The 27,344-nt window shown below is 45.7% G+C and overlaps 2 protein-coding genes and 1 long non-coding RNA gene across 6 annotated transcripts in view; 1 reads left to right on the top strand and 2 right to left on the bottom strand.

Moving 5' to 3' along the window:
- The window catches only part of LOC144773526 (uncharacterized), a 48,987-nt gene extending 44,139 nt beyond the window's left edge, over nucleotides 1-4,848 (bottom strand). Inside the window, exon 1 of one of the 2 annotated variants that reach the window (XR_013599998.1) lies at nucleotides 4,764-4,848. This is a non-coding gene — a long non-coding RNA (uncharacterized LOC144773526). The remainder of the gene's footprint in view (nucleotides 1-4,763) is intronic. The other variant, XR_013599999.1, reaches the window with a different exon arrangement.
- A 495-nt stretch (nucleotides 4,849-5,343) lies between these two features.
- On the bottom strand, nucleotides 5,344-15,979 carry LOC144773525 (uncharacterized). The gene is made up of 2 exons (XM_078658587.1): nucleotides 15,840-15,979; nucleotides 5,344-7,275 (listed from the first exon to the last, which is right to left on the bottom strand). Exon 2 carries the CDS (start codon nucleotides 6,643-6,645, stop codon nucleotides 5,698-5,700), a length of 948 nt encoding a protein of 315 aa, XP_078514713.1. The 5' UTR covers nucleotides 6,646-7,275; nucleotides 15,840-15,979; the 3' UTR covers nucleotides 5,344-5,697.
- A 580-nt stretch (nucleotides 15,980-16,559) lies between these two features.
- The window catches only part of LOC144773524 (solute carrier organic anion transporter family member 2B1-like), a 619,417-nt gene continuing 608,632 nt past the window's right edge, over nucleotides 16,560-27,344 (top strand). For all 3 annotated transcript variants that reach the window (XR_013599997.1, XM_078658585.1, XM_078658586.1), the window contains exon 1: nucleotides 16,560-17,989. The gene's annotated coding sequence lies outside the window, so the exon portion shown is untranslated. The remainder of the gene's footprint in view (nucleotides 17,990-27,344) is intronic.

The following is a 27,344-nucleotide window of genomic DNA, read 5'->3' as shown; positions in this document are numbered from 1 at the left end:
AGCTTGGAGGGGACTGAGTAGCTTGTGCTCATCCATTCAGCTCTGTAGCCGTCCAAGAAGGACGCGGGCAAATAATTTTTGACGTAAGTCAATTAGACTAATTGGGCGATAATTTACGGGTAGGAGTGACGATTCTTTTGATTGGTTGAATATATTGGCCAGACTGTTTACTAGGTTTTGATGGTTATTAGATATTTTGGAAAGGAAGTTTGGAACCCTAATAATCACAGTTAAATGTGGTGCTGTTAAAAGAAAGGGAATAGATGTTTGATATACTAGAGCCATATTTGCTTCAGATTGGCAACAATCGCTGCAGCACACTCTTCTCCTGCAAATTCCCAGTTTTAGCCTGTTATATGCTGCTGATGAAACTACAAATACATTCTTTAAAAAAATATATATTATTATTGATGAACTGTAAACCAATCATTGGAGCATCACAAACTGATATATATATATAGATATTTCATCATAAATAACATATACTTTCTTTGTAGTACAGAAGAGCACAAAAACGCAATAAAAATTAATACATACATCGGGCATCAAACAGGAAATAAGAAATTGAAGTTTCCCACCAAGACTAATCCACCCGGGCCACCCCATAATTATGGGTCAATCAACCCTCTTTTACAAAGCAGGTTCTAACCAGTCCCCACCACCCCTGTGCCCTCTAAGCCATTTGCACATTGGTGCCCATATCTGACGTCCTTTCTTACTAGATTGGCTACCCTTACAATTACATAATGTTCGTTCTAGATTGTAGATGGCCAACAAACAGCCTAGCCAAGCTTGGTTCGTAGGAGGCTCCACATCTTTCCACTGAGTGGCACTAAGCAGCCAACCCACAGCGATTAATATAAATGTAAACTTCACCTGATGTTGATCCAATTGCAAACTACTACCATTACCCAATATCATCAATAAAGGGGTTATGACAACTCTCCTGCTCATTGTTTCAAACAAAAATGACTCGCTCCCTTTCATTAAGTGTATCAGTTTCTCACATATACAATACATATGGATCAGGTCAGTTGGTCCCTGAACACATCTATGGCATAGATCATCCTCTCTCCTACCCCAACTAAAAAGTTTAGCCGGGGTAAAATAAAGGTTAAAAATTGTTAGATAATGTTGGGCTTTTAGATTATCAGCTAAAAACAATTCTGATCTCAATGCAATTGACCTATATACATTAGCATCCCCTTCAACCAGCTTCTGAACCCAGTTGGCTTCAACCTGCTCTAAATCATCAGAAACTGTTTCCAGTAAGATTTTATAAATATGTTTGATCCTAAGGCCGGAACACACAACAGCCTCGAATAATGGAATTTTTTATTAAAGAGAGTTCCGCCAGTAACCCCATAGCCCTGCTGAAGGTCAATAAACGATCGAATTTGATTAGCCTGACATAAATCTTCTATTCTGGTAATACCTTTTTGTTCTTACTGCTTACCCACTGCATCATAAGATACTGCTGGAAACAAAGAGGACCTCCAAAGCGGTGAATATCTATTATAAGCAGGTATCTTCATAAGTTTAGCCACTTTGGACCATACTTTCCAGGCTGCAATCACACACTTAAATCGTGTTATCTTATAATAACTGGCTTCGAGTTGTCTAAGAAACATACAGTGAGTCGTTCCACCCATAACCAATTCATAAATGGCAGGAATCATTGTATCATGCACCGGGCCCCTGTTATTAACCCCAGCATTATTCCCTGGGAGTAACTCCACTAACTGCTGTAAGAAGGTAGCATAATAATAACAATGCATATTTGGAACCGCCCATCCTCCATGTTCTTGTGGTAGGGTTAAAAACATTAAAGATTGACTGATTTTTTTGTAGCGCCAAATAAAGTTAATAAAAAGAGAATCTAACTTCTGTAACAAACGCCCCTCAACCTTCAAAGGAATAGAACGAAATAAATACAGAATCTTAAGGAAAATCATCATTTTAAGTATGTTACATCTGCCAAATATCGTGAGATGTAACCTATCCAAATGTTTGAAATCTATACTGGAGAAGTGTGGCTCACCGGTTAGAGGCGGCAGACCCAGAAGCAGAGGTCGGCCCGGGACCAGGGTTCAATTCCTGACGCGGCAAGGTACGGAACCAATGTCAGCGGGCTCGATAAATCTCGCCTCGGTGCCTCTCTAACCATGGGTCTCACGCTGCAACTCTGGGCAATAGCTTGCTTAATCTCCACAATGGCCCTCTCGCAGGGACCATCTCACAGGGAAAGCCAGGACGGGTTCCCCAGCGGCACACAGCGCCAAGCAACCCTTGGGTGAACGTGCGCTCTACAAATTCATACAAACATAATCTTGCTCACCATAGAGTATAGATTTACTGACCATACGTCACCAACCCTACTGCTGACTATGACCCCAAGATAGAGAGCTACATCCAACCTGCGAATATCTGTGCACAAAGTATTAGGGTTGCAGGCTTTCTGGGGCAGCCCAGCATTTAGGAGATATCCTGAGGTCTTACCATACTCCCTAGCCAGTCTTTATATTTCTGTTATCGCCATCTCAGGATCTACAGTCACAATGGCGATATCATCTCCATATGCCATTACCTTAGTATCAAAACCATTGATAGATATCAGCTTCATACTCTGATTTTGAAGTAATTGCTGGAAGAACAGGCCAATGTATAAGGCGAACAGAATTGGGGAACTAGGACATCCCTGCCTTGTTACCCGGGCAACCTGAATACAACCAGACTCTTGCCCCATGATGCAGCTTAGCGTAAGGTCTAAAACACATTGCTTGTATTGCAGTAATTAAACCTGGATCAAACCCCTTATACTCCAAAATTCCCCATTGATACTGCCAGGCCACACGATCAAGAGCCTTTTCTGCGTCGAAAGGATCAAGACCATCTTCTCCCTTAATACTTCTGTTGCATTGAATAAGGCGATAGTTTGCCTAATATGGTTAGTAGTACCCATCCCTGAAATAAAGCATGTTGCTAGGGGGACAGAATGCGGGCAATGATCCTACTTAACCGTGACACAATTTTATTTTAATGGAGCTTGGCATCTGCATTAATGAGTGAAATAGGCCGATACGAAGCAGGATTATCTGTGGGTTTATCTTTTTTCAAAAATACTACGATATCCGTCCCTTGCCATGAGGGTGGTGGGAAACTACTATGCTGTACCCCTATAAACAAATCCGTCCCTTGCCATGAGGGTGGTGGGAAACTACTATGCTGTACCCCTATAAACAAATGTAAAAGTAAAGGCGCAAGCTCCGCCTGGAACATTTTATATACTTCTAAGGGAATTCTATCTGGACCCGTCGCTTTCCCCGAGGCTATAGATTGTATGGCATTTCTCACTTACTCTATTGTAATTTCTGCCTCTAACTCCTGTCGCGTCTCATCTTCAATCCCTTGAGGGCCTCCCCTACATCCAATCCCATTAGGGGAGAAGGGGTATATATCCTCATGCTGGTATAGATCCTGATAAAAACATTCAAATACTTTAATTATGTCTTTTAAACCTGTAACATGTTGCTCATCTTGGCCTTTAATTCCCTGGTTATTATTCCTTGCTATCTTCTGTTTAGCACAGAGAGCCAGTAATTTGCGGACTGATTCTCCATATTCATAGCTATCCTCTTTATGCACCTGGTACGCTGCTGCACACCTCTTGTTATATTAACTAGTGATTTCAGCATTAATCATCGCAATTTCTTGCTACAGGGATAATACTGTTGCCTGTTGCTTTTGACTGATTGCTTAGATGTGGTCCTTTTCTAAAACTGTTAATCTACTGATCAGACACTCTATTTCCTCCTTTTCCAGCGTCTATTCGTCCCAACGAAGCTAATAACTTCCCCCCGTAGACCGGCATCAAATCTGTCCCAGACCAAACTTTGAGGGGTACTATAGCGGTTTGCATCAAAATATTGTAGAATCCATTGCCAGATATGTTGTATGAAGGAGAAATTATATATCAGCTTCATATCAAATGTCCACTTGAACTGTACTCCTGCACCCGACTGTATGGCACACTCAAAAATTAACGGGTTATGATCAGATAGTACTTTAGGTAACTTCTTAATTCTTACATCATTACCCATGGATGACAATTAAAAAAAAGAATATAGTCTGACATATTTACTGTGGGGAAATGAAAAATATGTATAGCCTGGATCTGAGAAGCACTTCTCAACCCACACATCCACAAAATCATTACTTGTTTTCAGTACAGCCAGGGCTTTATATACTAGTGAGTTCCTTCCATTATATTTTGATCTAACGTCCCCGCATGCATCCAGATGGGTGTATAGATCCCCACAGATAACCAATGGTTCTGGCAAGGATGCCAGCTCAACTTCAAGATTGTTCAAGATTTTTGGGTTTGATCCATGAATATTTAACTGTCATGACACCGCTACCTGCCACCCCGGTAGTCCCAGCACACGTGCAGCCTAAAACGGTATGCATTTCCACGCTCATCACTGAGCCTTGATTACCTTGTTAAAACCCACCCCTGTCCGTGTAACTAGCACACCATAAAGTTCATGAACCTGGTGTTTAATATGTAATAATGCCATATGTATATTTGGTTGTAGTATGCTAAATATTGTGGGTTTTTACATGGTAATATTGGTATTGCGATGTACAAAGTCGAGCCGAGCGCTGAATTCAACTAAGTTTGCTGTACAAGAAGAGTTTTGAAATGTGCTTCGTTGTACGCTCAAATGCTGCTAGAAGAAAGAAACAATCATGCACGGACCCACGTTTGTGAGGAAAGTGCAGCTTGCAGGAGATCGCCGTTAAACTGCCAAGACAGAAGGAGGATCGGGTGACACTGCACGTTACGTTGTGTGCTACGTGCAGCAGCCATCTTGGGTGTGGCAATACTATATATTGCCACACCCAAATTCTGGAAGGTGCTTAGCCTTCCGTTTTTTGTCAAGGAGATAACACACTTGCCTGATCTCTGATACGGCATCCATCTGGCTTCTTGCTGGCTCCGGTTCTGCAGGCAGTCATCACGGTGGGATTTTTGGAAGTCACTGATCCTGGAAGAAGAAAACAACAGAAAGCTAAGAAACATTTTTATTTTAACCTAGTCGCCCATCCCAAAAAAGCAATTAACAATGTGTCGTACATGTTAGTCTGTTTACTATGTTTATCACGCAGCGTCACACTGTGTCACCATAGCAACTCATTGTGTATATAGGTGATTGTTTTATGTTGTATGTTGTATGGTGTATGGTGTATGTGTATGGTGTATATATGTATGGTGTACGCTACACAATGCTACGTTAAATTTAGATGGTGTAAAGATGAATCAAGGCATGTGCATTTAACTGTTCTTTATTTGAAGTATAGCGACACACTGGTAGGCAAAGCAGCGCTCCGGTCACAGGCTCACAAAATGGACCGACAACTCATAACCAACTGTCAACAGTGTCAACTGTCACTGGCAGAGCCACTGACGTAATATATGTAAATACGGGAAGTCGCGCGGCAGGGACATGGGGTATGCAGGGGACTAAGCGCGATAAGAGAGACTGTCAACTTAACACATCTCCTTCCCAAAGAAAGAAGAAAAAACATGAACCGTAGTAGAACAAGAAGTCCTTGTACTTCATGGACCTGACCGCCATGCGTCATGACAACGTGCGACCTGAATCTTCCTCGTCGTAATCATTTATGCTAGGTCCCTCATTGGATCTCTTGTTGTTCACTGTTCCAAGAATCACAGGTGTTGTCCCTGTACACATCCGGAATGACTTCTACCAAGTCCTGACCTTCCTTCAACGTAGGCGATTTTAGTTTGCCAAAGGTGTCAGCAGAGTCCTCAGATTTCCTGTACTCGTGCTTCTCCACTGACTCTACTTGCATCCGTTTAGCTCCCAAATCCACTTCTGGGTGTGGACGCTGTAGATGTATTTGTGTCTTTTCACTTCCGTTCTCTGACCCCTCATTGTACAACCATTCATAGTAGTCCTTCATGTTGTTGTTCACGAGACTTCTCTTACTAGCACATTCTTCTTCACACTGGTCTGTGATACACGCTAAATAATCCTCTTCCTTAGGATACTTCTTGGAACTGGTTACCATCCAATCGTCTACGTCTGTCCTCTTGTTGCACTCAGTACTGGGACCACCGGTGATATTACTGTCCATAGGATCCATCTTGTCCGTAAGAACTACCTCTAGGACATTTCCTTTCTTCAGCATGGACGATTGAATTGTACAGGAAGAGTCGCCAGAGTCCTCTGTACCGCTGTATTCTCTTCTGGACTTTTTGTGCATTTCGCTCATCCCGATATCAACCTTAGGGAGTAGGCGTTGCAAGTGTTCTAGTGTCTCTTCACTCTCATTCTCTGACTCCTCAAAATACAGCCAGTCATAGTAATCCACTTTGTTGTTGCACTCTAGTTCATCCTGACACACGTCCTCTTCTTCCCCCATGAATAGTGTTGGTATGCATTGTCCCTTTTCAACCAGTACACTCTCTTCTACTTTTACACCTTTACCTTCCCTGATCTCACATATTTTGTTTTCGTGTTTTCCATCGTTATTTTCCTTGTAAATACCTTGTTTTCTTTTGTTGTTTTCCGTAGTTGCTTCACCTGTTCTTTCAGCTCTACTTGCAGTTTTTCCCATGCATCATTGTCCTTAACCTGTGATGTCTTTTCGCTCAACATCACGGAATGATTATACTGTTTCCTTTAGTTTTTTTCCACCCAACTCACTTGTTGAGAATTGTTGGGATTTAGGGTAATTTCTAATTTACTTTGCTCTTTCCATCCCAGTACAGAAAGGCCTTTTTTAGAAATGTATACTGTACTCCAGGTACTTCTTCCTTGGAAACTCAATTCCATTTCTCTGCATCCAACCAGGTCAATGATTTCACCAGTGAATGTTCTTAGGGTTGCGTTTTCTTCCATTAACTCTTCTCCTAGTTCTCTTGCCAATTTGCTTTTCCACACCTTCTTGCTTACCATTGTGAAATCTGACCCAGAATCAGCGACCATGTCAATGTCCACCCCACCTATGGTGATGACACACACAGGTTTTTTTACAAACTCTTCTTCCTCGTCATTGTTATCTCCATCTGTTATGATGAGCACACATAGATTGTATTCTGACCCGTCCGAAGATTCTGATTCTTCCTCCTCGCTCACTTCAACATAACTCATTTCCCCTTAACGCTCCTGTAGCACACCTTCTGAGAATGACCTATCAATCCACATTGGGTACATTTACTGTTCCTTGCTGGACATTGCCAATTACCTGCTGTGAGACTTGGCCCTTTCCCTAAAATTTTTCGCCTTTTTATTTCCCTTTTAAATCAGAATGCCCTCATGGTAACAACAATGTATAGGCCTTGTGTAGTGAGGAAAGCCCTGTGTACTGTGAAACTGATGTTAAGATGCAGGTGTCTTATACCCCTAACATGGCTGCCACTGACCACTGCTGCTGCAGCGGGGTTTAGTGGGCGCATTCTAATGGCTAGGGCCTGGCTGGAACCCTCCAAACAATGTATCAACTTAGCCTGCCAGCCTGCCCACAGGTAGAATGGTGGAACCTCCTAGAACCCCCTGGAACCTTCTGGAACAGGTGAGGTGACACCAACTGCCACTGCCAACTGTCAACTGGCACTGTATAAGGAAAGGAAGGTAAACTTTCCTGTCAGAGGGACTAAGGGGAGACCTGGGGAAGTACCTACGCAGGAGGATAGGCAGTGGGGGTCAGGGCAGGGTCTTATGATGCTGGAATGACAGGGCCTAGTGTGCTGCTTTACAAGTATTGAGGCATCCTGTACCCCCCCCACTGACCTAACCCCGCGGCAGGGAACCCCCAGGGACCACTTGAAGGGATTGGCTGAGAAGAACTTGGAACACCAGCCACCAAACTATTCCCCCCTTCAAGGAACAAGAAACCAAGCAACAAAACTAAGGGCGTAAGGAACATCACGCCAACAAGAAACTAAGCTTCTATTTACAAGGGCGCAAGAAACATCACGCCAACAAGAAACTAAGCCTCTATTTACAAGGGCGCAAGAAACCTAAAGCGCTAAGAAGAAATTAAATCATCACAGGACTTTTGAAGAAGCAAACAGGTATTGGCGCGGTACTGACCCTGCGTTTCCTGATGTCACCTGGGGTCTCCCTTGCTAACCTGCTACTGGGGTGTCACCTGTCCTGTATATCTAGCGCTGCCCTTGCTGACCCTGTGAAGAGCGCTGAAGTAATGGAGGGGGTTGCTGCCTTCTGAAGCGCTATATTTGCCTGAACTGCAGCACCCTGAACTGAATGTTATTAGACCTGCTGGTCTTGCCCCCACCTCGTGTGGGCCAAAGCGCTATAGCCCTGCACCCTGCTGCCTGTGAAGCGCTAGAATCCTGGGCGTGATTCCTGCCTGAAGCGCTATATTCTGTGGTGCCCTTCAGCAGCGCTACCTGGAATGAACTGTCTGCCGAGCGCTACCTCTGCTGTGAATTGCCTGCTATATCGTAGCGCTGTGAATCCTGAAAAGCGCTATCCCCCTGAAGCGCTGTGTCACCAAGAACTTCTGTGGCTCTAGAAGTTGCTGCCTTCTGAAGCGCTGACTCCCTGCTCCCCCAACGCTCCTTTGCTGTCCCTGTGAAGAGTGCTGAGGTACTGAAGGGGGTTGCTGCCTTGTGAAGTGCTGTACCTGCAGGGTGCTATTATCTAAACCTGATTGCCTGCTGAAGCGCTGTCCCCAGCATTGCCTGTGGCCAAGCGCTGTCATGTGAGGAACTGAGGTAGTGCCCAGGGAAGCGCTGTAATTTCACTCCAAGCGCTTTCTTGAATGTCCCATAGAAGCGCTGTAATTGTGCCTCCAAGCGCTCTCTTGTAGGCCCCAGAGAAACGCTGTATTTTTGACCTTAAGTGCCCACCTGTTGGCCCCTATGTGCCTCTAGTGACGTGGAGGCCATTAAGTTGCCATTCATTAACTGTTTGGGCCCTGGTTCCGGCGTAGGCCTAAAGACATACTGAGTTCACCTGCGATGGCTTAGCCCTGCATAGGGGAGTCCAAGGCATAGTAAAATGCTCATTGAGAATGCTTTACTGAATTGCTTATTGAAATGTTCACCTTAATTAACAGAAATGTTTTACTAGTCTAAAGCAAGGCCTGTGCTTGCTTAATGAGATGTTGCTCTCTAGCAATGAGTAATGTTCTATTTATAAGTTACTTAATGAAATGCCTATGCCCGATTCCTTCCCTGTAATGTTTACTCCTGATTAGGGGGATGTTACCTATGATTGGGGAAGAGTTTTGAAGTGGTTATTCCTGCTTGGAACCAGGATTATTCTGAACTATAGAAGTTTTATTACACCCCTGCCCCAGTGTTATAACCTCTACTTATTTACAGGATTACTCTTGGGTGCTGAGAGGTTTATGCCTGCTTAATGTAGGAATTAGAATGTTGATCCTGGCCTGGGGGTGGAAACGCCAACAGCTGCATAATGAACTGTGTCTGCTGACTAATGAAACATTTATTCATGTTGGTTGAAAGGTGGAGCACATGCCCACAGTTATGGAGTGAGGTGCTCCTTGCTTTAAAGAAATGTTTACATTTACTAAAAGGCTTTACATGCATAAACCAAGTCTTCTAAGCTCAGGCTTGCCTGTTAAAAATGGTTATCTCTGCCTTGAAGAGTTGTTAACTGTTGATTGCTGAGTAGGGGAACGTTAATGCTATAAGGATATAGTTACACTGCCTAATGAGATGTTTTATCCGCAGTGGCGTGTTTTTATTCCTGCCATAGGAGTTTCATTCCTGCCTAAGGAAATGGTTAATGAAATGTTTTACCCTCAGTGAAGTGTTTTACTTCTGCTAAACTGATTATCTCTATTGCAGGAAATGTTTTACCTGTAAGCTCCTGATTAATAGGGGGAAGGCCCTGCCTGTTCAGGCATCAGGTAATAGGATGGTGTGTGATGCCTAAAGAAATACTTTATGCCTAATGAAAGGTGTTGACCTCATTTGAGGCAATGTTTACTCCTGCCCAGGGAAGGGTCTCATACCCCTGCTATAACAGAGATCTACTTACACCTGCTCAGTGTAGGGATTTCTACTTCCCTGATGGAATGTTGGTGTAGCCCTGATACAGTTAAACCTGCACAAGGGGATGGTTACCTAGATTGCAATGTTTTCTCCTAGTTAGTGCTGGCTAATGCAATGGTTAGCTGGGCCCAATGAGAAGTTCTCCCAAAGGGATGCCCAACCTTGTTATATGGAATAATTATTCTTAATGAAATGTTTAATTCCTATTACAGGAGGAGAGTTACGTCCACATACTTTTGTGGCAAATGAAATGTTTCATATTTAAGGAAATGTTTGAACTACACTTAACGAATTGTTTATTCCTACAGCGGGGAGATGTTTCTGTTATGGAACTGTCCCTTTGTTTACCTGAGGAAATGGATATTGGTGCTTAATGCAGTGTTGTTCTTATGACTTTGAGATGTATTCCTTTCAGGTACTGACCAAGAAGCAAGGCGTAGGTTGGGCCTGTGTCCCACTAAAAATGCATTTAACTATTTATTGATCCAATATTTAATATTTATTGCAGAACAGATATTTATTCATCCAATATTGATTGCAAGTCTTGAGACACATGTATTTTAAATGAATTTATGATTTCCCTGATCCTGCTCTATCTATCTGATTATTTATCTTAATACACATTACTTGTTTTTATACAAGTTCTGGAGTGGAGTCATTTATTGCGTGCCCAGGTTTCTGTCTCAGTGTGAGTGTGTGCTGCATGATCGCTTAACACATGTGCTTTCGGATGCCTACCCGCTCGTGTCATGCTACCCTAGGGGACTGGTGACCCCAGTTCCAACATATTGGTGTCGAGCGGTGGGATCCAGAACCTGTGACCATGCAGCACCCTCCATTGGGACAGGGTGCACAGCAATTGGGCTGCACAATTATTGTGTGTGCAAGCCTTAGGAATTGACCCCTCCACTGTCTAGCCTGTGAGTGTATCAGGGCCTGTTGGACCTCATTCTGTAGCCACATCCTAGAACCTTTTTCCTGAATTATCTGAGTCCTCACCTGGCACTGGAGTGTTGTGTCAGGGGATGGGGGTGCCTGTTGGGCGGAGGGAAGAAGGAACTCCGTACCACTTTGGGGCACGGGTAGGAGCCCACCCAGAGGGGAGAGGGGATGGGGACAGGAGGGGCAGGTCACACCCAGGGAGGCGGTCACACCAGAGAACCTTGGAAGGGGGGAGTGTCGTCAAAGAGGTTAGAGCAGAAAAGGGAGAGTGTGAGCCTTGCAATGAAGGAAGGGAAGCTGGTGCACAGGCTTCAGCTAAACAGAGACAGAGCTGAAGACCTTGAAATCATGTGTGCCAGGTACTTCCATGGTGGCAGCGTACCCGAGGTTCGGGGTTTGGACCAGTCACGGGGTGTAGAACCTGGACTGGGGTTTCAGGTGCAGGGATTGCCTGACCTGGAGGGTGGGGTACCAGTAACTATGGACCCTACCAGTGTGACTTCCAGGGGTACCTATCCGGGGAGGAGGGTGCGGAACCCTGGAAGGGGGTGCAGAGGGAGGAAGGACTCTCCTCTGGTACTGGTCCAGCCACGGGGTTAAAGATCCTGGGTTGCCTGACCTGGCGGGAGGAATCTCTGTATTCAGAGTTCCCCCGGTTGTGACTTCCAGGGGTACCTATCAGGGGAGGAGGGTGCGGAACCCTGGAAGGGGGTGCAGAGGGAGGAAGGACTCTCCTCTGGCACCGGTCCAGCCACGGGGTTAAAGATCCTGGGTTGGGTGGCCAGGTTCAGGGGTTGCCTGACCTGGCGGGAGGAATCTCTGTATTCAGAGTTCCCCCGGTTGTGACTCTCAGGGGTACTACTCCAGGTGGGAGGGTGCGGAACCCTGGGAGGGGGTGCAGGGAGAGGTAGGTCTCGCCCCTGTCACCAATTCAACTTAAGGGTTTAGACCCTAGGTTGAGGAGGAGAGTGGAAAAAGGTACCACGGGCCTGGGGCGACTGCCCCCCACTCTGAGAGAGAGTAAGGGCCAGAGACATCTGGATTGGAGGTCTGTCCTGGCCGCATCCCACTAGGAACACCAGTGGGGTGGTTGGATTAGCGAGAATGTCATGGTGGTATTGGGCCTGCGTCCACCTTTTTCCGCCCCAAGCAGGGAAGCCCATCAAGGGAATGATCGGTCTACCCTGGCTTTTGGCTGGGGGGGAGATGTGTGAGACTTGGCCCTTTCCCTAAAATTTTTCGCCTTTTTATTTCCCTTTTAAATCAGAATGCCCTCATGGTAACAACAATGTATAGGCCTTGTGTAGTGAGGAAAGCCCTGTGTACTGTGAAACTGATGTTAAGATGCAGGTGTCTTATACCCCTAACATGGCTGCCACTGACCACTGCTGCTGCAGCGGGGTTTAGTGGGCGCATTCTAGTGGCTAGGGCCTGGCTGGAACCCTCCAAACAATGTATCAACTTAGCCTGCCAGCCTGCCCACAGGTAGAATGGTGGAACCTCCTAGAACCCCCTGGAACCTTCTGGAACAGGTGAGGTGACACCAACTGCCACTGCCAACTGTCAACTGGCACTGTATAAGGAAAGGAAGGTAAACTTTCCTGTCAGAGGGACTAAGGGGAGACCTGGGGAAGTACCTACGCAGGAGGATAGGCAGTGGGGGTCAGGGCAGGGTCTTATGATGCTGGAATGACAGGGCCTAGTGTGCTGCTTTACAAGTATTGAGGCATCCTGTACCCCCCCCACTGACCTAACCCCGCGGCAGGGAACCCCCAGGGACCACTTGAAGGGATTGGCTGGGAAGAACTTGGAACACCAGCCACCAAACTATTCCCCCCTTCAAGGAACAAGAAACCAAGCAACAAAACTAAGGGCGTAAGGAACATCACGCCAACAAGAAACTAAGCTTCTATTTACAAGGGCGCAAGAAACATCACGCCAACAAGAAACTAAGCCTCTATTTACAAGGGCGCAAGAAACCTAAAGCGCTAAGAAGAAATTAAATCATCACAGGACTTTTGAAGAAGCAAACAGGTATTGGCGCGGTACTGACCCTGCGTTTCCTGATGTCACCTGGGGTCTCCCTTGCTAACCTGCTACTGGGGTGTCACCTGTCCTGTATATCTAGCGCTGCCCTTGCTGACCCTGTGAAGAGCGCTGAAGTAATGGAGGGGGTTGCTGCCTTCTGAAGCGCTATATTTGCCTGAACTGCAGCACCCTGAACTGAATGTTATTAGACCTGCTGGTCTTGCCCCCACCTCGTGTGGGCCAAAGCGCTATAGCCCTGCACCCTGCTGTCTGTGAAGCGCTAGAATCCTGGGCGTGATTCCTGCCTGAAGCGCTATATTCTGTGGTGCCCTTCAGCAGCGCTACCTGGAATGAACTGTCTGCCGAGCGCTACCTCTGCTGTGAATTGCCTGCTATATCGTAGCGCTGTGAGTCCTGAAAAGCGCTATCCCCTGAAGCGCTGTGTCACCAAGAACTTCTGTGGCTCTAGAAGTTGCTGCCTTCTGAAGCGCTGACTCCCTGCTCCCCCAACGCTCCTTTGCTGTCCCTGTGAAGAGTGCTGAGGTACTGAAGGGGGTTGCTGCCTTGTGAAGTGCTGTACCTGCAGGGTGCTATTATCTAAACCTGATTGCCTGCTGAAGCGCTGTCCCCAGCATTGCCTGTGGCCAAGCGCTGTCATGTGAGGAACTGAGGTAGTGCCCAGGGAAGCGCTGTAATTTCACTCCAAGCGCTTTCTTGAATGTCCCATAGAAGCGCTGTAATTGTGCCTCCAAGCGCTCTCTTGTAGGCCCCAGAGAAACGCTGTATTTTTGACCTTAAGTGCCCACCTGTTGGCCCCTATGTGCCTCTAGTGACGTGGAGGTCATTAAGTTACTGTTTATGCCTGAGGACAGGCTTGCCATTCATTAACTGTTTGGGCCCTGGTTCCGGCGTAGGCCTAAAGACATACTGAGTTCACCTGCGATGGCTTAGCCCTGCATAGGGGAGTCCAAGGCATAGTAAAATGCTCATTGAGAATGCTTTACTGAATTGCTTATTGAAATGTTCACCTTAATTAACAGAAATGTTTTACTAGTCTAAAGCAAGGCCTGTGCTTGCTTAATGAGATGTTGCTCTCTAGCAATGAGTAATGTTCTATTTATAAGTTACTTAATGAAATGCCTATGCCCGATTCCTTCCCTGTAATGTTTACTCCTGATTAGGGGGATGTTACCTATGATTGGGGAAGAGTTTTGAAGTGGTTATTCCTGCTTGGAACCAGGATTATTCTGAACTATAGAAGTTTTATTACACCCCTGCCCCAGTGTTATAACCTCTACTTATTTACAGGATTACTCTTGGGTGCTGAGAGGTTTATGCCTGCTTAATGTAGGAATTAGAATGTTGATCCTGGCCTGGGGGTGGAAACGCCAACAGCTGCATAATGAACTGTGTCTGCTGACTAATGAAACATTTATTCATGTTGGTTGAAAGGTGGAGCACATGCCCACAGTTATGGAGTGAGGTGCTCCTTGCTTTAAAGAAATGTTTACATTTACTAAAAGGCTTTACATGCATAAACCAAGTCTTCTAAGCTCAGGCTTGCCTGTTAAAAATGGTTATCTCTGCCTTGAAGAGTTGTTAACTGTTGATTGCTGAGTAGGGGAACGTTAATGCTATGAGGATATAGTTACACTGCCTAATGAGATGTTTTATCCGCAGTGGCGTGTTTTTATTCCTGCCATAGGAGTTTCATTCCTGCCTAAGGAAATGGTTAATGAAATGTTTTACCCTCAGTGAAGTGTTTTACTTCTGCTAAACTGATTATCTCTATTGCAGGAAATGTTTTACCTGTAAGCTCCTGATTAATAGGGGGAAGGCCCTGCCTGTTCAGGCATCAGGTAATAGGATGGTGTGTGATGCCTAAAGAAATACTTTATGCCTAATGAAAGGTGTTGACCTCATTTGAGGCAATGTTTACTCCTGCCCAGGGAAGGGTCTCATACCCCTGCTATAACAGAGATCTACTTACACCTGCTCAATGTAGGGATTTCTACTTCCCTGATGGAATGTTGGTGTAGCCCTGATACAGTTAAACCTGCACAAGGGGATGGTTACCTAGATTGCAATGTTTTCTCCTAGTTAGTGCTGGCTAATGCAATGGTTAGCTGGGCCCAATGAGAAGTTCTCCCAAAGGGATGCCCAACCTTGTTATATGGAATAATTATTCTTAATGAAATGTTTAATTCCTATTACAGGAGGAGAGTTACGTCCACATACTTTTGTGGCAAATGAAATGTTTCATATTTAAGGAAATGTTTGAACTACACTTAACGAATTGTTTATTCCTACAGCGGGGAGATGTTTCTGTTATGGAACTGTCCCTTTGTTTACCTGAGGAAATGGATATTGGTGCTTAATGCAGTGTTGTTCTTATGACTTTGAGATGTATTCCTTTCAGGTACTGACCAAGAAGCAAGGCGTAGGTTGGGCCTGTGTCCCACTAAAAATGCATTTAACTATTTATTGATCCAATATTTAATATTTATTGCAGAACGGATATTTATTCATCCAATATTGATTGCAAGTCTTGAGACACATGTATTTTAAATGAATTTATGATTTCCCTGATCCTGCTCTATCTATCTGATTATTTATCTTAATACACATTACTTGTTTTTATACAAGTTCTGGAGTGGAGTCATTTATTGCGTGCCCAGGTTTCTGTCTCAGTGTGAGTGTGTGCTGCATGATCGCTTAACACATGTGCTTTCGGATGCCTACCCGCTCGTGCCATGCTACCCTAGGGGACTGGTGACCCCAGTTCCAACACCTGCCAAGTGTTTTTTGCTCCCACATTTGAAGCATCTTAGATCCTTGTACTTCCTAGTTTCGCTTTTTGTATCATTCTCTTCCTCCTTTACGTTTTTCCTTAGTAATTGCTTCTTCCTTCTTCCGCTTACTTTAGCTACTATTCCTGTTTCCTCCGTTTTATTCTCGTCCTCTTTTATAACTGCTTTGGCACAACGACCCGTTAATTATTTCCTCTTTACTATTTCAATTACTTCCTTGAGTGGTTTCTCTCCTTTAGCCCATAATGTGTCCTGTATGTCGGGATTAGCCGCACACATGACAATTTGGTCTCTTATCAAGTCATCATGCATGTTTCCGAATTTGCATGTAAGAGCCAAATTTTTTAAAGCGGATACATAGTCTTCTATACTTTCTTCCATCCCTTGTTTACGCCTATAACATTTATATCTGTTAACTGCTGCACAAACAGTTGGCTTGTAATAATTGTCCAAGTCTTCCATGGCATTGTTGAACCCATCTCCTTCATTTTCACCACGTGTTTTTTTGTGTGAAGTTGTTGTACACCTTCAGGCCACCTGCCCCTAAACAGTTTAGCAGTATCTTTTTCTTTTGCCCAGCCGGTAAAACCTCATCTGGTTTGTCGAAAGTCGTTATGTAATTATTGAAGAATTCTTTCCATTCCTCCCATTTTATTTCAGGTTCCTCTTTTCCTTTTAGGAATGATTGTGGGGGTGGTAGATTGTATATATTGCCCGTTGCCATTCTGATATAATAGGATATTTCCTTGATATAGTCTCCTAATTTCCTATTTCTTACGTTATATCTTTCCTATCACAGTTCTTCTCTTTTTTTTTTAACGTTGCCTTTGAACTTTCCTGTTTCCTTTGCGTTGCAACTCAAGTTATAATTTTCCTCACTAACGAAATTGACTCTGAGACTTCTTCACTCAATATAGCCCCCAGACGTCAGTTTCTTATAAATTTCACCTCACGCTATTAACTTCTTCATTAACGTAACTGACTCGGTGACTTCCTCACTCAATATGGCCCCCAGACGTCAATTACGTCATCACGTTTTCTCAGGAATGTGTGCTGGAGATCTGAGGCGAGTTTTTCCTCACACGCTTACCGCGTCTTCTCAAATCCATTTCATACACGGTTGCAGGGACCTAACTGTATTCCCACACCGATCACTCTACCTCCACCAGCATTCCCGGCTAACCTCAACTCAATTTTGCAGATGTCAACTTCTTGTGCTTCGGGTCTTCCACCGTTTCCTTCAAAACACCCCAAAGTTCAATCTTTATCTTAAAATCCGTTGACAGCGCTTAATCCTTACTCATAAATTATTCTTGTGCATCCATACCCTTCACCCGATGTCTCGCGCTGCCTTCCTCTTTAATTTGGTTAATTTTCAAGTCGTGGATTCTTCAGTGTGTCGTATCCCCGTCCTCGTCGCCAAATTTGTAAAGATTAATCAAGGCATGTGCATTTAATTGTTCTTTATTCGAAGTATAGCGACACACTGGTAGGCAAAGCAGCGCTCCGGTCACAGGCTCACGAAATGGACCGACAACTCATAACCAACTGTCAACAGTGTCAACTGTCACTGGCAGAGCCACTAACGTAATATATGTAAATACGGGAAGTCGCGCGGCAGGGACGGGGGCATGCAGGGGACAAAGCGCGATAAGAGAGACTGTCAACATAACACATCTCCTTCCCAAAGAAAGAAGAAAAAACATGAACCGTAGTAGAACAAGAAGTCCTTGTACTTCATTGAACTCTGAAAGACTTTTGAGAACTTGTAACAGAATTACGATATTCTAAGGACATTTGAGTTTGGTCGCATTGTAGATTGTTGTATATTATTTTTGTTTTAACAGCAGGTCGTGATGGAACAAATTCATGGGGAAAATTGCAAGTGAGTGTCAATGTAGAAAACAATACTGTTTTATTCCGTCATAAGATAATACAATGTACGCATGAATGGTTAGGGGAGTTTTAGTAACTTATTTGGTCTGCTTTGATCACAGAGAGGACTCCTGAACATCCTAACTAAGACACCTCACAGCAACCACGTCCACCAAGAACTGCACCCCTCGAAAAAAGCCACTTGAAGACATCACAAGACAACTAGGACGCTACACCTCAACCCTCTAGTTCACAGGTGGGTGAACTCACGAAATAGACAGATATCCACAAACATAGGGATGGGATTGTAAAGCTAGTATGACTCCTTTGAATTCACAACACTATAGTTAATCAGTCTTGTTGCCTCGCAGGTTGACAACAGGAACTTGTCAGCATCCAGTATGCAGCCCTCCTCCCTGAACCCTCTTTGTAGCCTTAGTGGGTATACTAGCACACACGTTATAAGCTAGGGTACTGGGAAGGTGGCTCATAGCGTCTCTACGAAACTCCAAAACAAGCACCCTACAGGTAGGAGTGCATTGTTATTCTGACATTAAGTTACCCATTCCCAAAACAGAGACTGTCCTTCCAAGTTCTCTCTAGTCCCCTATCCATCTGAACCTTCTCAGCCACCATACTGCAGCATCCCTCTAAATTTTCCATCCTCTCCCCGTACTCAATCATTATGTGATGTCTGTGAGGTTCCTCCTTTTTCCAAAATACTTGTTTTTGTATTCTTTTCTGTCCCCCAATCCATCCCCAAACCCTACCCTCCCATCTCTACGCTCCCCCACCCTCCACCCCACACTCTCTGTCCCACCCATCCTTTCCTCCACGCTACATGAGGCAAAAGGACCAAGGTCCTCACTGATAAAAAGCTGGAAGGTCCCACACCCCCCGGTGCCCACCTATCCCAGAAACGGCCAAAAAGAAAGGAGAAAAAAAAAAATACTTTACCTTCCGAAATACACGTCAAACAAACCAACCAGTCAATCCTATTTCATATGCTAGCCCAGCATTATATATACCTCAACTATCTGTTCTAGATTTGGGGGGCATGGCTTGGCCGACTGCAAGGTGGCCGCACTTTAAGTGGGCTCTGCCAGCCATGCTTCTATATCCGTCATTATCCTGCTGGCATCTCACCTACACCCGCACCAAACCTGCGATTCCGGCCTCTGGAGAGCAGTGTGCACCTACCGGCTCCACTCCGGTGCTTCTACGTGCCTCCACGGCGGAGATCTTTGTCTCGTGGCTGGCCCTGGGCACCCGTGTAGCTGGGCCGCTCCCGTGCTCATTGGCGCTGCCGGAGTTTGCGGGGCCCTGCTGGGACGGCGGGGTCGCCGAGGACAGGACGCTGCTGTGGGCAGTGAGTCGGGCTGCCGTTGGGCGGGGGGATTGCCGGGGGTGTTTGGGGGCCATTTGTTGTGCGGCTCAGTCCTGGGGCACCGCAGCTTTGCTTAGGCCTAGCGCTAATCCTCAGCCTTGCGTGAGTGCAGTGGCGCCTGGGCCGGGCTGTGGGAGCGGCAGACCCCCCTCACCTCCCCCGCTGTTTTTTTCCTCCTGCCGATTCCTGCTCTGCCCCTGCTGCGGGGCGCTGTGGGGTCCGCCTGCTCTTGCAGCTGGGCCACATTGGACATCCCTTCACCTGTACTGTGCTGCGGCCTATCCGAGACGTCTGTCTCCAGCTCCGTGGCCTGCTCCTGTGTGCGCAGCAGGGAGGATCCTGCTGTTTCCCGACCTGCGCTTCTCATGACCTGCATCTGACGACTACTTGGCTGCCCCGGAATGTGCCTGGCTGATCTGCTGTGCCTCAGCACCAGGGCTGGACTGGCCGTAGCGGGCACCGCGCAATCCCCCGGTGCACCGCACGAGTGGGGGCCGGTTTTGGGCCCCTGGGGGCCGTTTTTGTTACAGGGCCGTTTTTGCAGCAAATCGGCCCTGCAACAAAATAGGCCAAAAACAGGCCCTGGCAAAGAGCTCGGCCTCACCCCCAGCCCCTGGGGGGGAGCCGGAGGGGGCCGGCCGAGCACTTTGTCAGGGCCGGTTTTTGTAGCCAGTCCGGCCCTGCTAAGCACTCTACTCCTTCACTACGTGGGCCCTTTCCCTGGGGTGACTCTCCCTGGCTGCTGGCTCCTCTGCGAACTCTCTGTGGTGCTGCTGGGCCCGGCGGACGGCCGCCTGGTCACCCCTTATCCGCTCTTGCTTGGGCCTCCCCTGGTGACTTGCCCTCTGCTGCGCTGCCCTCTGGGAGTTTCCTCGGGCCCCCTGCTGCGGCTGCCAGGTGCCGGCCAGGCTCCCGCTTCAGTCTCTACATAGGGCGCAAAACCCTCTACAATGTGCCACTTGCTCCTTTCCTGCTCTCTGCAATAGTGCGCCATTACTTTGTGCCCTGCTGGGTGCTCTGGTTGTGGTGCCCGCCTTGGGTAATATGACCATATTTGATGCTGGCATCATACCCCATTATCAATGAGCCAGCTGTGAGACTCTCCACAACCTCAAGAAAAAGCACACCAGTCAAACTCATCAGTCACAGGATCTTAATTCCTACATGTTCCTAAACAGTCCCCACCAGAGGCTAAAACCAACCAACCAGCCCTAAAACCAACACACCTTTAAACATGTTAACCACCTCCAACTCCACACCAACAGCCCACTACAACAGAAATCTATCCTAGACCCTGTTCACTCTCACTCAATATACCCTGGTTCAATAACATTTACCGCACCTTCAACCTCATTTGAATAACAAGATAACATGCACGAAATCTGGTGAACCACCTCAACAGAAAGAATACTACCTCAAACCATCTACTATCAGAGACTAACAGACCCAACTTGACATGGACGTTTGTAAAACTGCTAAACCGCCTAAACTCAGAACCCTAGAAGCCAAAATGGAGGATGTCTCATGGGATTTAAATATCTTGCAAATACCCTCAAAATAACATTGTTACTGTAGATCTTCTCAAGACCATGTTGAAGCTGGAGTTACATCCTCACATACATGGCCTTCGAGGCCCCAATACAGAAGAGATCCTCACACTTGCAGAGCCACAATCTCGCTATCGAAAAATTATGTTTAGACCTTGCTTCGAGACTGACAAATATGCAGACCTTTTGAACTCACAGGTACGCTTGCATCCTCCAAATTGAGAAACAGATAACTACAATAGATAGAAACAAAGAACTACTGTAATAGTTAGAAACAAAGATATCAATCTCAATAACTTAATATAAGTTAAAACTACAACTCCATCATAATCTATATAATAAAACTAGCAGCCCGTCCCGACGTTGTCCGGGTATGAATTGCTGCCGGCCAGTAGTATATTGTTTTGTAGGATTTCGTTTTGATAGCATTTCTTATCTGTGACAGGCCTGTGAAACGCTCCGATTCACAGTGCACTGCTGATGCACTTAAGAGTGCGCTTTCAGTAGTGTGTGAACTCGAGTTTCCCTACTTTATTTTTCCTTGCAATATTATATAGCGCCAACTCGACAACATGGCATGAGCACAATTTACATTACAGAAGAACACATTCATTTGTGGTAGGCACGGGGAGACAAAGCGATTTGCCTGGAATCACAGGATGTTGAGCTGATGCAGAGATTCGAACGTAGCTCCCCAGCTCTAAAGTTCGCAATTTTAGAACTTGTGGCGGGAGGTGTGTCTAAAAGTGTATGTCGGTGCTGGCCATCAATGAGAGAGACCTGTGCATTTTTCAAATCGGTGGTGAAAAAATATGAGTATGTTGCTGGAGATGTGGGCCGCCGTGCCACCAATGTACTTACCGGGGGAGGGTAAACACCCATTATTCTGCGACTTTCTTTCCGCATACCATCACTCCGCATACTTTCATTACGAAAGTACCATGACTCCGCAATGCCATTATAACACATGGCAATACATTTTATGCTTTTACCACGCATACATTTACAACGAAATTCTTTGTAAATGCATGAATGGTAAAAGCATGGCTTTTTTATGTTTTGGATAAGGTAAGTATGGGTATAGGGGTATATGTTTTGGGGTACTGAGGTATATGTTTTGGGGTGTTTGGGTAATTTAAGGGTTCAGATATAGTTTTGGGTTATTGGGTACAGGGGTAGTTTTAGGGTTTTGGCGATAGGTATGGGTTTTGGGGTACAGGGGTATTTTTAGGGTTCAGGGCTAGGTTTGGGTTTTGGGGTACAGGGTATATTTATAGGGTTAAGATGGGTTAGTGTTTAAGGGTGTTGGTGTATTTTAAGGAGTAAGGGTGGGTTATGATTATGGGGTGCAGGGGTATTTAAAGGGAGCAGGGTGGACACCCGGAGCTGAAATGTACAGAACCTGGGAAGAAAAAACAATGAAAAATTGGGCACAACGCTCGCTTTTTTCCGTAATCCCGCGCCCCGCACACGCCCCTAGCACCTGCCCACAGCACACGATATGAGACATGGCATGAAGGGCGGAACGTACCACACGCCCCCAACGTTTGTCACGCCCCCAGCACACGCCCACAGCACAGCGCAGACACGCCCACAAGGGACTACTTTGCTGGCACGGTTCTTTTACCTTTTAAATGTATATGGTGGGCTTCTGCATAGCCTATGTCCTTCTGCTGCAACTGCCCTTTCCAACGCTGTATTGGGTGTTGTGATTGGTGCTGTGGTTCCTGAGATTACCCGCCTGAAAGGTTTGGGCTCTCTCTTTATTATATTAGTATAGATACTCCCTCAATTGCCTGCTACAAAATTGCATTTTGTCCATAAAACAGTACATTGAGATCGGTGAGCTGGTCATCTTCAACAATCTGTCCTATTCATCTCAGAAAGATGACTGAATGATTCATTACAACCAATGCAAGACCTTCTCTTTCCATCAGAGTACTTCTATATCCATCAGGAGTGATTAGGAAAATCTTCTTGGGACGCTGAAATTCTTGACAAAGATTCCAATAAAAACAAGGATCTAAAAATGTCAAATTCATCTCACTGAATGTCTTTCAATTGAAGTCCAGTCTATCGACCTAGACTCTGCTCAACTTCATCGCATCTATAACCCATAGGGTAACAACACATCTTTTTTAAATAACAACATTGACCTAACATCAGATTACTATACTTAATCAGGTAAAAATATCATCTGTGGGAACTTCAATCTACAATAAGATGATCCATATGAGATGTTAGCATCACTGCCGGCCTCGTCCTATGTGAATATTAACAATGTGTAAGTTAATGATTATTTTTCCCATTTTACACGTTCCACCCTATACTTCCTTGTTGTCAAAGAAGGGACAATCAAATTGGAGAAGTCAATCTAATGGTCTAACCATTTACTTATCCCCTTTACTGTCCTGTCTATCAAGGTCCTGCCGTAAGACTAACGATTGAGAACCTAATAGTGGGTCTGAAACTTTAAGACTATTGACTGAGGAAATCAGTTTAATAATACAGCCTTCTATTCAAAAGGCATACCCTCAAACAAGGAATTTAAGAGTCTAATTAACTCCTTCGGTGCTGATGACGGCTCCCGGTCATCATCAGTTACGGTGGGCGTGTGCTGATGACGGCCGGGAGCCGTCATGGCCACGCCCGTGATCGGAATGTGCCACACAGGCACAGAATTCCGGCGGCAGCCGAGGGGTTAACCAATGTTCAAAGGCCATGACAGACCATGGATGCAGCTGCTGCCTTGAGGCCTAATAGAGTGAGACAAAATATCAACACACTAATGCTCCAAAGAGTCAAATGAAGGAAGGAAGGCCCTCAGAACTACAGTTCTTCTCCTTTAACATTTGCAAAGTTAATGATGGAGAGAAAGAAATGCAGACAACACTTCTTTGAAGCTATGTAATTCAAGCTCCCAGCCATGGCATGGCTCTCCTATTTTTACACCAATATAACTCAAGCAGACAGTGGGGAAAGAAGAGGAGTGGAAGGGTAGGACATGCTCCCCTTTGTCTCCTATTCGTTCCTCACTTGAGTCCCTCAAGGTTCCTCCCTTAGTTCTACTAACTCCAACATCTATTTTAATCCTCCTGCTTCCTTTGGATTGAGTCCCATGTTTAATGCCGACAATACGGAAATCACTGTCTCTATCAGTGATAACATCATCCGCTATCAAGAAATGTTTTGATCTTGTAGGACGGCTGTCACCGGTTGGAACAACAACTGCCATAAGCTAAATGATGACAAAACCCAGATTCTCATCATGGTCGCACAAGTTATATTTTTGCTGGCCCTCAGAATTCAGACTCACACCAGTTACTGTTACCACTGCCAAGAACTTGGGTATTTTCTTGGATTCCTCTCTATCCTTCAGAAGTCCATTTGGCAACTTAGTATCTAGCTCTGTATGCTTCAGAAACTCATTCCTCTCCATTCAATGTCTTCAAGGAAAACTGTTATCCAAACTTTTATTCCATCCCAATTCAACTATTAGAAACTGCTTACCTTGACTATACCATGTACCTATGCTCTTTCAGTCTTCAGATCACTCAGAACACACCATTTTAGGGCTCGGGCCTACGACACACTGCATAGCAGTGTAGGCGGAGTCTAGGGGTCCTTGTGTGAGGGTCTCCGAAAAGCTATTTTTATTTTTATTTATTTTTCACATTTGTAGAGCGCTCTGTTACCCGGAGGTGTCCTCGTGCTAACGTGATTGAAAAGGTGTATGTGGGTGGTTGAGAGCTTAGTGAGTAAAGAGCCAGGTCTTGAGCGCTCTTCTGAAAGACAGCAGGTCCGAAGATTGTCTGAGATTGAGTGGCAATCTGTTCCAAGCCTCTGCCGCGCCAAGGGAAAAGCTCCTGCCTCCCCATCGCGCTTTCTTGACTCTAGGGACTGTTACCAGTGCTTGCTCCCCAGATCTCAGGTTTCTTGCTGGTTTATGCCAGTGGAAGAGCAGCTTCATACACCGAGGGCCCAGATCGTGCAGGGCCTTGAAGACCACGCAAAGTGCTTTGAAGACTATTCTTTTCCGGACTGGCAGCCAGTGGAGTTTCACCAAGTCCCGAGCTACCGAGGCAAACTTAGGGGTGTCAGTGATCAGGCGGGCGGCTGCGTTCTGCAGGTCCTGGAGCTTGTTTAGCAGGCCCTGTTGGGCATTCAACATAAGGCTGTTACAATAGTCTAGACGTGAGAGAACCAGTCCAGTAACGACAGTTTTCCTATGCTCCCTCTCCAGATATGGAAGCACTTTCCTAATTGTTTTGAGTATGTAATGCATGGAAGAGGATAGTGCATTGATCTGTGGCTTAAAGGATAACGAATCGTCCACCAGTATACCCACATTTTTAGGTCTCGGCTAGCCGCGCGAAGCGCGTCTCCGCCGAGCCCCTATTGTCGGCATGTGAGCTTCCCAGGAGACAATCCTGGCCTCGCGCATCGCCTTGGAGGCGATTTGAAAGTGGCACGCGCCGACTGGCACGCGCCGCGCTCGGCCTGGCTGTCTCCTGGGAAGCGCAAACATACCCAGGCACACCTCCCCCTGCACGCATGCGCCCACACGCACACACGAGCGGAGATAGACACACAGACAGATACACTCCCCCCTCCCCCGCTGTCGCACACAGAGACACACACACAGGAGCGAACATACACGCACACATGCGCGCACACACACTCACACACACACGAGCGCCCCCCAAGGCCCACTTACCGCTAATCCAGTGTGTTCTGTCGCCTCCGCGGGGCTCTCCGGCATGGGAGCCCCGCATCACGCACTGCTCTTGACCAGGAACTCCGTGGGCGCGGGCTTCGCGCACAAGGCGGAAGTCCCGCCCCCACGCTAGGTTTCGTTTTGAATGCGCGCGCAGATATTGCAGTCATCTCGCCAAAATGCTTGTTTTACAATAGTCTACAGGTCCAGGTCAGAGAGACTTAGTGCAAGGTAAGAAATACAATTACACGTGTGTTTCATGCCTTCTGTTATAACTAGAACTCATTTTATATAGTGCCATATAATATATTTTTGTCGTTTCTTAGCGCTGTAAATATCTGATGTATCCATTACAGATCTCTTTACCAGTCGCCCATTCGTTCATTAATTCACTGATACTCGAATGTGTTTTTCCAGATGACTCCATGTCATAGTGGACGTAACCGCCATACTGTTGAGGTTTTAATTTAGCAATCCGGTGCATTCTCTGAATTAGTGGCAGGCTCGCTATAATTGCTTCAGTTGCAATGAAACACCGGAAAACATTACTTTCTTGAAAGAGAAAGCACAAGGACTGGATTTACGTCCTTGGTGACGCAAGCGTTGTGTGTAACCTTATCAATTTTACGGACGTCTGCCGGATGGGAGATTGAGTCTGCCCTAGTTAACGAGAAACGAAGTTGCGTTAGTTTATTCTTTGTCATCTCGAGATCATGCTTACAAACATTATGTGATCAAAAATAGTGAGGATTTTCCAAATTTTAATTGGCATATTTATGACTGCATTGAAAATTATTTATGCACATTATCTAGATTAGGAAATAATGTATTCTAAGCATGCAATTAACATAGTAAAACCGATAATAACCCCTAGCCTTATGGGTATTTTTAATTAAACCAGAGCTGTATAGTAATTACTCTTATAGTGTTGTAGTTTGTAGACCACATAGACATTGTGCAAGGTGGGAAAAAGGTAGAGATCGTTAGGGTGCAGTGTTCTCCCACTCCCCACCTTTGTAATGATTTTTTTGTATCCAGAGGCAGCCTGGATTGTGCACCAGCTGCACGCAGGATATATTCATTACTAAGAGGACTTTTGTCCCCAAATGACCGACCCAAAGGGTCGAAGTACACGTCAATTGTCCATAATGACACTGCTCCGTTTCAAGCCCAACCGAGTGAGGCCCAGTTTGTGTGTCACGGGAACTCGAACACGTCCTGGTTCCGTCATCCAATCACAAGCTTGTGGCTATACTTTTAATAAGGTGTTCCTGTTATCTCATTGTCCTGAAGAGAGCGCAACATTTCTAAAGAGTTTGAAACGCCATTGAACCCAAAGCACTCTATCACTGCCTTAAAATAATTTGCAACAGCACTCTTGCACACACTCAAACTGCTCACCAATTCAAAGTATGCTAAAAAATGTATGCAACGCATTGTCATACACAATGCCAATAACTCAAACTTTAATGCTGCGAGACCTATTGCATTGCAAATGCTTGTTAACCTTTGCAACTGGGGAGGGGAGGGATCCCATTTCATCAGGCCACCATCTAGGGGACCAACAATTATCCTTGGAACCAAAGAGCAACACTTCTGTCTTTGTGGAGTTGAGTTTGAGACAGTTTTGAGCCATCCAATTGCCCACCTCTCACAACAGCCTCTAAACCTGTCTGCTGTGCTAACTATTTCACCCGGCAGCAGTGACACCACTATTTGTGTGTCATCTGCGTATGCTGAGAGATTAAAACCAAAGGATCGAATAACCAGGGCTAGGGTAGAGACGTACACATTAAAAAGGGTCGGACTGAGTGAGGACCCCTGGGGGACACCACAGGGAAGCACAAAAGGCCGCGATTCAAAGTCTCCCAGGGCCACCGTCTGAGTTCTATTGGAGAGGAAGGCCTGTAAGATCTTCAATGCCTTTCCTTGAATTCCGCAGGCCCTCAACCGGTCCACC

Source organism: Lissotriton helveticus, chromosome 8, assembly GCF_964261635.1.
Source record: "Lissotriton helveticus chromosome 8, aLisHel1.1, whole genome shotgun sequence".
NCBI classification, from domain to species: domain Eukaryota; kingdom Metazoa; phylum Chordata; class Amphibia; order Caudata; family Salamandridae; genus Lissotriton; species Lissotriton helveticus.
This window is presented reverse-complemented; position numbering and strand designations above follow the sequence as displayed.

What these genes read in the sequence shown, in the direction of transcription:
- LOC144773525 (XM_078658587.1), bottom strand. Translation starts at nt 6,645, where the DNA reads ATGGGAAAAACTGCAAGTAGAGCTGAAAGAACAGGTGAAGCAACTACG.